Source organism: Ornithodoros turicata, unplaced genomic scaffold (genome assembly GCF_037126465.1).
Source record: "Ornithodoros turicata isolate Travis unplaced genomic scaffold, ASM3712646v1 ctg00001087.1, whole genome shotgun sequence".
Classification (NCBI taxonomy): Eukaryota; Metazoa; Arthropoda; class Arachnida; order Ixodida; family Argasidae; genus Ornithodoros; species Ornithodoros turicata.
The window spans coordinates 126,948-140,611 of NW_026999462.1; the positions used below are offsets into that span (position 1 = coordinate 126,948).

Below are 13,664 nucleotides of genomic sequence, written 5' to 3' on the forward strand. Positions count from 1 at the left end.
CATAGTGGTCATCTGCGAAACTACAATATATTTATGCGAACCGTTCTTCCCCCCACCCTTTTCTGCTTCAAATGTGCCCAGGATGGCTGGTGTTCCTACGAAGCAGGTCATGAATACGGCGGAAGATATAGCGGACCAGGTAGTAACTAAACGGTTACACTCCATAAACTACGTCCGTTACTGATGACGACTCAAATAGGAACACCTTTGACATTATCAGATCTCAACAATATCATATGGCGCTCGTGGTACTATGACACGTATTCGAAGCGGGTTTTACGTGTCACATCATATCTCCCAAATTTTACCACCTCAACTGTTTTTAACTCGCATTGAGCGTATAAAATAAATGCCTGAGCTTTTATTTCAGGGAATGGGTTTTCACGCATGTATACGTAGCACACGTTCGACTAAACGCGACAACAGGTGACCAGGGAAAAACGGCACCGGCATGCGCAAACGTTGTAGAACAGTCTACATACAAATATTTTCTAACTAGGCGGTGAGGGACCTGACACTATGCCGTTGTGTTTCCACCGAATAGCTTGTCAAAGTGATATTACACGTTGAAGATTTTGAAGCCACTGCCTCTATAGATAGTCTGGGCGTGATGCAATCGACCTGTAAATGATGTGTTTAAGCTCTAGCTTTCGCAAAAGCATTGGAAAATCTCGCGTTCATATATGACACGGCGACAGGCGGTCGACGGAGAACGACTCTGCAATTCACTACCACATTTACAGCCAGGGGGTCGTTAAAAGGAGCTTGGGAGCACTTAAGGTTCCTTCGTGTGATATGTTCATGTCCCAAATGCAAGTGCCTCGCAGACCTTAATGTAAACATGACCACTCATACTCATTGGCAGGTGCTTCGCAAAGGGAAGCACGTGCTGCCGCACTTGGCCCGATTCTGCTTGGTGAGCACATTCCTGGAGGATGGCTGCCGCATGTGGTACCAGTGGGGTGACCAGAGGGATTACATGAACCACACCTGGGGCTGTGGATGGTTCCTGGCATCTCTGTTTGTCCTCATCAACCTGATCGGACAGCTGGGCGGGTCCGTGGCTGTGCTGGCACGGTTTCAGGTCACTGCGGCGTGCGGCCTTCTCTTCTTCATCGTCGTTCTTCAGGTACTACTTGGCCGTTTTTGTAAAAACCGACGCGGAGCACCGCTGGTCCCAAAATGAATTCCTCGTGTCGACACACCGATAAGGGGGCATAATGCTAGTCACAGCCAGAGCCGTATATTAAAAGGGAGTCTGGCCATTAATGGGTCATGCCTATACCTGAAGCTCCACCCACTTTTTCAGCTTTCCGACCAATGAAGTCTTGAAATATGGGGCGCTATCAATCAGCCTATCCTCACTATTTGCCCCCCTATCCAACATGGGCAGCGCCATTTTGGGTGGCAAGTGGATTGGATGGGATTGAAATGGATACCTCTCGCAATCTGCAAAAGTAGTGGATTGTTGGTGCAAATTTGATAAGCGCCACCTAGGGAGCGTAAGGCACGTTGGGAATTGTCGTCTGCTTCCGTCGTTGTACCGCTGCCGTCAGAACCACCTGCTGGGACACATTCTGTTGTCGGTATGATTTTTAAACAAATCTACATGAATAGTTGGAATATAAGAGGCAATAATGTTTTTATCCATGAAATCCAGCTGTTAAAAATAAGATCGTACAGCACAGCGCTGTTTTTGTTATGATTTCCTTGTGATCGCCGTGTTCACTATAGGCCTAACACCGGCGACAAAACGTATCATTTTCAGTTAGATATCGATGGATGAGCATAAGTTGAAACTGATTTCCGAGAAATTTATATTAGGATGTACATTTGCAGCATAAAATCAGGTTAGTCTGTGAAAATTTTTTGTCACGAAATCCCCGCTTCACTGTGTTTGTTTTCGTCGCCATTTTGGGTGGCAGTATGGTGTCATGGCGACCCCCTTGGTAAAAAGCAAACCAATCAGAGGAGCGAAACTGTGATTGACAGGTCGAGCCTCTTTTTGTGACTCCTCCCAATGGCCAGACTCCCTTTTAATATACGGCTCTGGTCACAGCGACTCGCTCACACAGTTCATTGTTTCTACTCTCGCTGTTTTAGCACGTGTTTCACGCACCTGGCAATGTTTGGAACTGCGAAACGTTCATTCCGCACCCAATCTTACATTTCCTTATTTCGCTCGTTCTCACACTCGCGGATGTGCAATTCTTAGCAGCATGAAAGGCACAAAGACAGACAGAAGGAATGGACAAATCGTTGCTACACTCACAAGTACAGAATCGAGTTCATCTGACACAAAACAGTGTAAAACTACATTTTCCCTTATCCATTTTGTGTTTGTTTATGCCCCTTTCCATCTACTTTTCTTTCTCTCCCCCCTATGGCAAAGTGCACCTGTGATGAAAAACCATGCGCGTCAGCAGATTTCATCCTGTGGCGAATCTCGTGCCTGGCGTGTCCTGCCGGTTCTCGGCGGTCATTGCGAGAGATCACGTGTGGCCGGGTGAAATGTGACGACAAATGTTTTTCTGAGCTGCTCTACTGAATGTAGCGCGATCCTAAATGCCCCTTCCCCGCCTCTTTACGGCCGCAGAATTAGTGACTGGCGGGGTAATTGGTATGACACCAAAGATAGTAGCTTTTGAAAACTTTGCATAATTGCGAAAACGTGTGACATTTTAAATTTATTAAGCCTGAGCACTTGGCAAACACTGAACACATTTTTCTGTGCGCCAAAGTTTGCACTTTTCAAAAGTTGTACGTGTATTTTTGCAGACGTTTGCGTACAGCATTCTCTGGGACATCAGTTTTCTCTTAAGGTAAGTCTAGTTCATTTTGCTCACCCTTGGGTAGTAGCGAAGCTACGAGTAACTATATCTAGGGCCTGACTTTTTAGGGTTAAACCCGTATCCGCCCGATATTTACCCCCCGAACGAAATCTGTAAAATTCGGGTTTAACCCGAATCTACCCGAAAACATCCGGGTTGCGTGGCACACTCATAAGCGTGCATTAAAATAAAGTTTGATAACATTGCTAAACATTAGTTCCATGTTAAGACAAATTTTTATTAAACAAAAAAAAAATCACCCGAATTCCTGACGACAGAATATGCCGTAACGGGATTTAACCCGAATACACCCGAATTTTCCAATGAAAAATATCACCCGATATTTACCCCCCGAATTTGGCCAAAAATAAAACCCGAAAAAGTCAGGCCCTAACTATATCTTGTTATGTAGACTGGTAGAAATAGTTCTATAAACCGAAGCACGAATACACGCGCAAATTGCACGCATTTGACTCTGTCGCCATGTTTCTTGTCCAGTATAAACGTACGATATGTGCACATGGATCTTCGTAAGAAGCAACACTTAGTTTGTTTTAAGCCGTCTCTTACAGTATTTTGGGGCTTGTAGGTGCATCTTTGGAACTACAGTCGAACCTCGTTGCAACAAAATGCGGTACAACAAAATTCGCGTTAGAACGAAAAAGATTTTGTTCCCCTTTCAGGCTTACATAGAAACCAATGTATTTCAAACCTCGTTCCTGCGAAACAATCTCTAACTGGTGTCTTTGTACAACGCAAAAACAACTCCTATAAAAGTCTCGCGTTCCAAGCCAATGCATCCGACTTTAAGCGGGAAGACGGACAAAACAAAAAGCCAGTTCATCGCAAGTGCGACCGAGGTGACGGCATGCGCGGATATAGGTCAGAGATGGGTCTTTTTTTCTTTGAATGGCATTTCCCTCTGTGGGGCCCCTAAGAAGGAAAAGGGGTTACTGGTCGCCAAAGGTAATGAATTGGGGTTTTGCATTCACGAACTAATCGTAGTGTGTGCCTGTACCGTAGTCTTCAGCCTGACGGGAAGCGCAGTGACAGACACGTTGATGCTGTGCACTGCATTCATCAGCATCGTTTCCGTCGGTCACTTGTTTGCACTCCTGCTGTCATGGACAGAGGACACCATAAAAGAAAGGTGATCTCACTCAACGACAAGGCGGACACGATTGAAGCAGTATCGTCGGGCAGGAAGAAGCTGAACGTGGCAAAGGACTACGGCGTTTCACCGAGCACGCTCCCCATGATCCTATACACAAAAATGCGATTCAAGGAATGGGCGTCGCCATTAGTGCCGCCACCCCGTGGTAGTCACAGGAACTGTCCACGTGTGGACTGCCAATTGCCGAGTTCCTTCACTTTCTCGTGTGTGTTTTCGTTCATTTTCGTGTCCGTTGTGTGTTCATTTCGTGCCGGTTCATTTTCCCCCGCTAGGGAACCGGTGTAGAAAAGCTGTCGCATCAGCCAGCACTCCTCATGTGAACAATTGTGCATATCACATGTGGAAACAAGGAATCTTCCTTTTCCTTGATCTTTCGAAGCTTTGATACGCTAATCAGATGTTTACCGGATGACTATAGTTATATGGAATGTTAATGGAACAAGGTCTATAGGACAAGGGCAACATCTTGAAGGGCAAAGTACTCCATACCCTGTTCTCAGCAAAACGGGCTGAAATGCTCGCCTTACGAAGAAGTAGAGAAGGCTCTGTACATGTGGTTCCATGACATACGAGCGAGAAATATCCCGATGAGTGGAGCTACCTTGCAACAGGAAGCAAAAGAATGTGCTTCCGTCCTGGGATGCGACGATTTTAAAGGCTGTTCCAGATGACTGCAGAGGTTTAAGAACCATCACGACGTCGTCGTAAAAACTCTCAGCGGAGTGATTAGGTCCGTAGATCAGGGGCGATGCCACAGAGTGGACATGGACCCGTGCCTCTGACATCTTGGCAAGTTTTGACGCACGAGACATCTACAATGCGGATGAGACCGGGCTGTTCTATCAGGTGCTGCCCAACAAAACTTGATGTCAAAGCATATCGCTGCATGGCAGCAGACATGGATGGGACAGACGAGTGGGGGCCGTGGACCATTGTCGAATGCACAAGACCGCAATGCTTCAAAGGGCACTCATTTCTTCCCACGAAGTATGCTTCAAATGCCAAAGCGCGGATGACTATGGCCATTTTCGGCGACTGTCTGAAAGAGTTCAGTGTGAGATGTGCAGGAAAGGATGCAAGACCCGCCTCCTTCTTGACAATTGAACCTCTGTATACAATAAGGGAATGAGTCGAAAAATCCCAAACCGAAAAATGGGGCTTGATCTGACGGCCGGTCCCATTGACACTCACGCATTTCCCGTTTTTTGCCGTCCCGTAGCGGGACAAGAAATGGCCATATGGTGCGAAATTTTCATTGGAAGGTACATACTGGTATGTACTATATGTCATTACAGTAAAAATAGTAAAAAGGGGGATAAATCGACTTATCCACTTATCGACTAGGGTGTGATAAGGGAGAGGTTCGTACAAAGTTCTGCCTCCGAACCTGTGTCTCCAGGTCGAGACAAAAGTGAACATCTACGTAGCTGTGGAGACGCTGTCTGCAACGTGGACAGCAACTAAGTCGAACATCATTGCCAACTGCTTTCGTCATGCAGGGTGCAAGCAATGCGAAAGCAGCCAGGTCGCTCAGGAGTGTGACCCGCTCGTTAATTCGGCCGCGGTCGGGGGTGCACCGGACAATTCGAGAAGTAACGGCTCGAGGGAAACACACCTGGACCTGTGCAAACAGTGGACATGAGAACAGTACGAAAGAGGGCAAAGGGCGACGGACACATTGTCATCGTCATCACCGCGCTGATGTCACTTTAATCCGGAACCAAGCCTGGTGAAGAAATTTTTTAGCATGTCCGCACAGTTAGCTGTTTTTGCTGGACCCTCATTTCAGAGAGGCCCACCAGGGGTGCACCAACAATCCATCCATCCATCCGTCTATCCGTCAGCTGCCATCTTGAGGCAAGGGCATGTTTTAAGCCACGTGTATCATTCGGTCTTTCTGCTGGCTGCATGCGGTTTTGACATGGCTGCTCCTGAGGCCTTCAAAGTGTCAGAAGGGTGGTTTGCGCGGTTTAAAGAACACTCGTCTTCCGAAAAATCTGCAGGGAGAGAGGTGCCTTTGGTGAAGATGGGATTGGTAGTGTGTTCAGCCGCGGAAGCACGCAGCTGCGTACAAGTCCTGCGACGCGTTTAATGCGGACGAGGTGCAGAAGCAGTGGCAATCAGAAAACATGTTTTAAAGGCTCGGGCACAGTTCTTCGCGCAATAAACTAGGATATGCATCATCAGAATGGGATCCTCACTAAAGGTATTTAATAAGTAACATCAAATCCATTCAAAATAGAGCAACACAATTAATCTGTAATGATTTTTCTCTTAATACGTCAGTCACTGCATTGAAACGCAAACCTCACCTGTCGTCGTTGGAACAGCGCTGTCTTATTTTGCAATCTGTCTCTCATTCATGAATTCTTGCATAACATTCCCTCAAAGCAGTGTCCGATTCGCCGATCCACTGCCATCTTTCCCTGCCTTGACCACCCAAATGAAGTTGACCGCTTTTTATGTCATTCTAATGCTCTTTTGTTTTGTTTTTCAAAATCCTTTTTTTTTTTTTTTTTTTTGCCGCACCGACCTAGAGTGAAATGACCTTCCGAGCAACATCGCTACAAAAATACAAACTCAAGAATTTCATAATGCCATCTCTGTTCTGTTCCCGTAGTTATTATCCGGTTACCTTCGCCAGGCGTTTTCCTTGTGTCCGGGACCTCTTACGTACCATTAAAGTACATCACAGGATCCATTCTCATTGTAGCAAATGATGTACCACATTGCTGATTCATCATGCATAAAGTTTGTTGTGTACGTTACATTACTATCTCACGTTATCGTGGATTTGTACCTTCTTTTTCTATTTTTCTGTACTAAAAGTTATGTACATATACTCGCGATGCTGTAACCCACTTCCTCATGTAATGTCCTACAGGGGACCTTTGGAGGTATACATTGAAATAAATAAATAAATATATATATTTATTTATTTATTTATAAAGAGGGGGGAAAAGCCATTAAAAAAATAGGTACATGATGCTAGACGTGTTTGAAATTCAAACTTACAGTTAAGATGGCTTCTATGGCTGCACGTAGAGAAACAGATACTCATGGAACGATGTGACAGCACCAGAGGACACGTGTAAATTAAACGTGATATTTATTTATATATAGCCTTTCTCTACGTGCAGCCATAGAAGCCATTTTAATCTGTAAGTTTGAGTTTCAAACACGTCTAGCATCATTTACTTATTTTTTTAATGGCTTTTCTCACCCCTTTATATATATATATATATATATATATAAATAAGTAAATAGTCTTTCCTCTTGAAGTGGAGTGTCGTTCGATAATTGAATTTCCCATCTTTCAGGAGCTTCTCCCTCGTCGGAGCCCTCTTGCTCCTGGTGGCCGAGAGCCGCGTGGAGGCCAAGAGCCTGTTCGCCGGGGTGCCCTCCCTCGGGGAGAACAAGCCCAGGAGCTACATGCAGCTGACGGGGCGTATCCTTCTCGTGTTCATGTTTGCCACCATGCTGCGGCTCGAGCTGTCCTTCCTGCAGGCCGTGCAGAACATCGTTGCCACGGCGCTCATGGTCTTCGTCACGGTCGGCTACAAGACCAAGCTCTCGGCTCTCGTGCTCGTCATCTGGCTGACCGCCGTCAACTTCTATGTGAACGCGTGGTGGACCATCCCGTCGTTCAAGCCCATGAGGGACTTCCTCAAGTACGACTTCTTCCAGACCATGTCCGTCATCGGCGGGCTCCTCATGATTGTGTCGCTGGGTCCGGGCGGAGTCTCCCTGGACGAGCACAAGAAGCAGTGGTAGCTGGGGCGGGAAGAAAGGCATAAAAGTTACGCAGCAACAACAACAACAACAACATAACCTGTGCCCGGGATGCGAGATGTCCCTTCCCGAAAACTTGGTAAATTGTGGGGGGGTGGGGGGGGAAGGCATCTGGCACGATCTTGGGGTGGATGGGGGAAGGGTTGGAAGTGTGTTTTTTTTTTTTAAGTGCGCGCGACTGCACATTTGTTCCTGCGTTTTAGAAGCCTCGCAGCGTCTGGATCTCGCGAGGGATGTTGTTGTTTTCGGTACTACTTCCGGCATGCTTAGATGGGGGGGGGGGGGGGGGGGGCGAGAAGCTGTCAAACTTCAAAGTGTTGTTCCTAGATGATTTATTGCTGCATTGATGATCCATTGGTGGGATGATTTATTTAATGTACGTATCGAGTGTCCCGCTTTTTTTTTTTTTTTTTTCCACTCCATGGTTGCATACCTGCATTGCGTGACCTCGAAAGCTGCGCTTATCCCTGTAAGCCTTACAGTGTCTGTCCCCAGAACGTTGAAGACTTTGGAGAAACAATTTGATGTAACGTGCTCGCAGGAACAGGTTGAGTTTGAGATTACAATCTTTCCATCCTTTATACCTTCACATGCCATCAGACAGCCTGCTGAAACACTTACCATGGTGCCGAGCGTGCTCTATATACAATAGTATATCTTATTTCACAGTCATAATATGAAATACCTAGAACATTGCAGATACCTAGAGCAGTTGCAGCCCCAGACAACACCCTTCGGGTGTTGCTCCGTGCTTGCTATGGGTCCTGCATGCTCGAGCTGGTTTCTTGTACACTACGCCTCAGTAGTGCACCATACTTATGAACGGGAGAAGCTAAATTCCTTGGCTGCTTTCAGTTGTTAGACATGACATTGCAGTATCAGCAACCAGCAGCTGTTCCTTTCGTTACGCACATGCTATACTGGAATCGAAACAAATAATTTTCAGTCTGGTTGTTTTGATTGTTCCAAGCACAAGACTGTTCTCTGCACAGTTCTTTCCATATGAAATTTTCAGACGGAATAATGCCAACGGTTGCCCAGTGATGCACTTGCCAGCTGTTTGTTTGGGAACAAATGCTTTGAAAGGAAATTTTAGCCACATCTTTTTCCGCAGACCCGAATATTAGTCATCTTTCTGCCTAGTTCATTCTTATTTGCCCGTGACAGGATGGTCGAACAAAAGTGAAGATGCTGCCAAAGGTTTAGGTGTGTTGTGCGAAGCAATATTAAAATATGTCATCTCTACATTGTGCCACCATGATGTGACTAACAGTCTTGGGACTCTCTGTGCAGTTTTGAAGTTACGGAGTGCCCACAGAAATGCCTGGTGTTTGCAGACGTTGCCTTTGCTTACATTCCATTCCTCTTTGCAGGGTTAGAGTCGCGAGGGCAGTGAATATGCCGGCCTTGGTAGCTCGGCCGGTAACATGTTGGCTTGCTGAGCTCAAGATTATGGGTAGAGCCTGAAGTTCTAGGGTTTAACCCGCTTCTTCCCCGAATTTGCACCCCGAATTGAAGGTTCCCTTTTTAGGGTGAAACCCGATTTTTACCCGGCAAATTGCCCTCACTGGGGCATCCGTAGAAATGCACTAACTTACTTGTTTGCCAGTAAATGCAGTTGCATCACAGTTTGTACCAAACCAGTACAGTTCGTGTGAGTAATAGAGCCCGATTTCTCCGTGAATTTAGCATACTGGGAGTTTTTCCACACGAATTCGCATGAATATAGAGCACATGTTGATTCCCCCGATTTTTACCCCCCGAATTGGGGAAAAAAAATATTTCCCGAAAACTTCAGGCTCTAATTATGGGTTCAATCCCAGCTGGGGACGGTGGCAATGTGGGGAGATGTGTGCGTGTCTGGGATTATGGGCACGCATCTAAAGAACCGCAGGTGGTCAAAGTTATCTGCGATCGTACTCTGCAGCACGTGCACCGTGTAGATACACAATTGTGGGCGGACTTGCCATGCTTGTAAATCTACTCCCCATTATTAAAATATCTCGTTAAATAAAATTAAAGGGGCATTTCAGTTGAGGTGGTCCATGCTCAGGAGTACAGGACAAGCTAAATCAACAGAGCAGCATAGCAGGGTTGTGGAGTTGCCACTGCGGAGTTGGAATGATTCCGAAATCATTCCAGATTTAGCAGAGCCCAGAATGGAATGGCAGAAACAGTTCTGGGAATGGGAATGGAATGGTCTGGGTGCCCCGGTGGCAGTTTTGGTTTCAACGTGCTGGTTTCTGCCCTCTCACCCTTTGTACTGCACCTGCACAAGGTCAAGAGTGAAATAACATTGTCTTTGTGCTTTTTCCGTGCTTGGTAATGTCGGTCTCCTCTAGCACTGCTGGACTTGCTAGTATGGTTACCAGTGATGGCCAGTAGTTAACTACATGTAGTTAAACTACTAGTTAAACTACCTGATTGTAGTTAAAAAGTAGTTATCAACTACTTGCAGAAATGTAGTGGCAACTACTAGTTAAACTACTATTTTAAGTAGTTAACTACAGTAGTTAGGTTACTGAAGGCGCCAACTACTTCCGATTTTGCCGCAAGCTTTACGGCACGATTGTGCTTCAGACTTTTACCTCGAGCTACTTGTTTGATGAGAACGGAGGTGCAGAGCAATTGTGTCGTGCACGTGTACTAAATCTTCGCTTTTAATGCTTGTCTAGTGAAGCCTCATTTGCTGTGAAATAATTCTGCAACTTAGTTTATCGCGTAGGCACAGAAAGAATCCCGCTGCAAGCTTTGTACTTGGCGATCGTAGCAATGGCTTGAGCCAAAGTTTATTATTGCTTGTGATTCATATTTAGGTGTCCAAGAACACTACAAGGGATTGGTGTTGGTGGACAACGTTAAGTAGTTATAGATGTAGTTGAACTACATTGCAGTAGTTAAAAAAGTAGTTTTAACTACTCCCCTGAAAAGTAGTTGAACTACTAGTTAAACTACTCAATCACAAAGTAGTTATAGTTAAACTAGTGTAGAAGTAGTTAGTGGCCATCACTGATGGTTACCGGTCCTTTTCTTTTATTGAGGGAATTAACGGAATGGAATGGGGTTGCCAAGCCATTCCAGGACTGGGAACTGACCATACCTTTTCATTCCGAGGAATTGAAAGGAATGGAATTATCGCAAATCTCCATTCCTCCGAATGGAATTGGAACGGAATGGGAGTCCCCATTCCGCAACCCTGATGCATAGACCTGTTTCCGCGGGCCAGGTGGCGCTTGTTAGCAGCAACGTCAGTGCCCCAAAACATGCTACACGTGGTAGTTCAGCAGATGACGTGGCACCTTCAAATACGTGGTCTCCAGTTGTTCGCACTTGGCAAGATGCACAGCTTTTTCTGTGAACTTCCTACAGGATTTGTAGCTTTCCTTGGCGCCGTACTGCTTGAAACACCACGCAGAACCCGCTGATGAAACTCCCTAGTGTTTGGCTCCGTGGCCCCTGGGGCCCGAAATGGCGCTGTGCAAACTTTGCTGCAGTGGTACCTGTGTGCGCATGTGTGTACAGCTCGCATCGGGGTTAGCGCCATTCCGGCCTGCACGCACCTTAGTAAAAACAACGGTTGAAGTTGCCTTGGTCATCTATTTACAGTTAGAGGGGGTGTGTCTCGTTATGAAAGCGTTGTTTTCTGCTAGGCTCTGCTTGGTTAGCTCTCTTCTCGCTTCACAGGCTGGAGTGGTGTAAAAGTTAACCTTGACGCAAGCCGTACGCAAGTAAGGAAAATGATTACCGTGTTTTCCGGTGTATGACACGCACGTTACAGACCGTAAAAAGTATAAAAAACGTAAAGTAGAGCCGTTATGCCGATCGAGAGTTTTCACTGTGCCCAAGGTGTCGAGCAACTTCTGGACTTGGTGCAGTGAGTTGATACAGGTGTAAATCGCTCATTTAGACGCCATGCAGGTGTGGCTCGCGTCGGAGTTGACTCCTCCTAACACTGCTACAGCCTGCGAGGCAGGAAGAGAAAACAGCACATTCATCAAGAGGGTTACTCCTCTAGGAGTAGAAGGGTGCCGACTAGCTGGTGTATAACTGCGTCTCGAGCACGACCTACTATAGTGACCATGTCATAATCGGCAATCCCTACGAGGAGCCCGTCCACACGATCCGCTAGGGGCGCTGCTCGTTGGCCCGCGAGCCATGTACATGATTGGACAATGGAATGTTTAACTCTGAACGTGCAGAAGCGGACGTACGGCTACCGTAGCAGACGACAGCAACAGCTCCTGTGAAAATGCGTAGGATGGTGATGATGAAAATCAACGAAAGCAGCATCTCCCGTAGGACATCCACCGCTTGTACAAAAACACTAAAGTAAGCTGAAGTACAATTGCAGAAATTGAGGAAGCAATAACCAGTCTTACGAGTAGCGACACCGCTGGCTTGCAAATGCAGCGCTGGGAAGAGGCGATCTAGTAGGTCGCGGTCTCTAGTATTGTCCTCTTCACAGTCACTCTTCTAACTGTAACTAAAACCCCCTCTGCCGTTATTCCTCCTATGCACCATCAGGGTCCGCAGGTCGGAATGGCGTTCAAGTTAACTCTCATCCAAGCAGTACATAGATGTATAAAAAGCACTCGCAAAACCTGGTTTTACCAAAAACACAGGGCCCTATACATGAAAAGTCTTGTGCAGCATCGCTGCCTTTCGAATTGTGTCATGTCGTCGATACGCAGTTCTGCAAGTTCCGCAAAGCAAGAGATCTGGTGAGGCCTTCACGAACGTGATGCTAGATTGTCTTCTAAACTTTGTAAGGTCAAGGAGCACCTATACACAAGGAAGACCCCTCCTCCCCCCTTTCTCCAACCTGCAGGTTGTCGGTGGAGGACAACATGTTAAGAGTTGCCTCATGAAACAACTAACAAAATGGACTGTCCTGCACACATTCATAAATCTGTACCTAGCTAAAACCTCACTGCAAACATTATTATTAGGGTCAGACTCTGGGATTAGGAAAATGCTTTCAACAGATTCGGGAGGGAAAATTTTTGCTATTGCTAAAAGTGCTATTTTGAACCTGTAAATCGAGCTGAAATGTGGTGCTGTTGATGGAACCCCCCAGTTTACTTTTTTGTTTTCCTTCTTTCTTACTTCGAGCAAGCGTCCGATAGTGAAGAGGTGCACATTGGACAGACATGCATTCCTCATGATTTATAGTCACAAGCACCAGATGATGTAACATTATATGTGCTTCACGTAGTCTATCGTTGCACTATGATAATATCTTCATCAGACGTGTGCACAGATTGCTACTCATTTGTATACGTGACTGGAACTTGGTCAGAAATCAGGTTTAACCCGAATTGGACATCGAAAAGCTGATTCGAGAGGGAACAATCGTGTCAATCCCAAAAAAAGTCTGACCCTAATTATGTTGCGAGTTCAATACCTCGCACAGCAATTGTTTGTACTTTTTGAATGGTGTGTTTGCTACTCGAGAGGTTGCCAACGAACACCATTAAACACTACACCACGAACGCCGCAAAACCCAGTCTTGCAGCTCGTGTGCTAGATGAGAACCAGTGTAATGCAGTTGCAATAATGGACACATTTTTGGTATTGCTGCATGGATCGCGATACTTTTTTTAAACTGGTATCGGAAAGATATTTCTGTTACAAATATATGGTAACGCGATCTCCGTATCATTGTTGATATGGATGCTGTTTTAGCACCCCGCCCTTTCTTCACCGACCATATTTCTTAATATTATTCACTGCCACTAGTCTGCAAAGCGCTCGACGAGAAGCCCGTGGACACGCCTACGTGCTCCGCAACGAGAATTATACCATACACATGTTCACCTTTTCTCATCAAACCTGGGAATAACCACGCTGCACACAAGAAAAGAGTT

The 13,664-nt window shown here is 46.0% G+C and overlaps 1 protein-coding gene across 1 annotated transcript; it reads left to right on the plus strand.

The window, feature by feature from the left end:
- The first annotated feature begins 40 nt into the window (after positions 1-40).
- Positions 41-9,042, plus strand: LOC135376421 (surfeit locus protein 4 homolog). The gene is made up of 4 exons (XM_064608924.1): positions 41-139; positions 866-1,129; positions 2,779-2,822; positions 7,326-9,042. Exons 1-4 carry the CDS (start codon positions 83-85, stop codon positions 7,777-7,779), a joined length of 819 nt encoding a protein of 272 aa, XP_064464994.1. The 5' UTR covers positions 41-82; the 3' UTR covers positions 7,780-9,042.
- Positions 9,043-13,664: the final 4,622 nt, after the last annotated feature.

Bases quoted from the DNA above. Each gene is read 5' to 3' on its own strand.
- LOC135376421 (XM_064608924.1), top strand. From the start codon at position 83: ATGGCTGGTGTTCCTACGAAGCAGGTCATGAATACGGCGGAAGATATA. The intron at 140-865 runs GTAGTAACTAAA...ACTCATTGGCAG, and splicing joins CGGAAGATATAGCGGACCAG to GTGCTTCGCAAAGGGAAGCA. The intron at 1,130-2,778 runs GTACTACTTGGC...GTATTTTTGCAG, and splicing joins TCTTCATCGTCGTTCTTCAG to ACGTTTGCGTACAGCATTCT.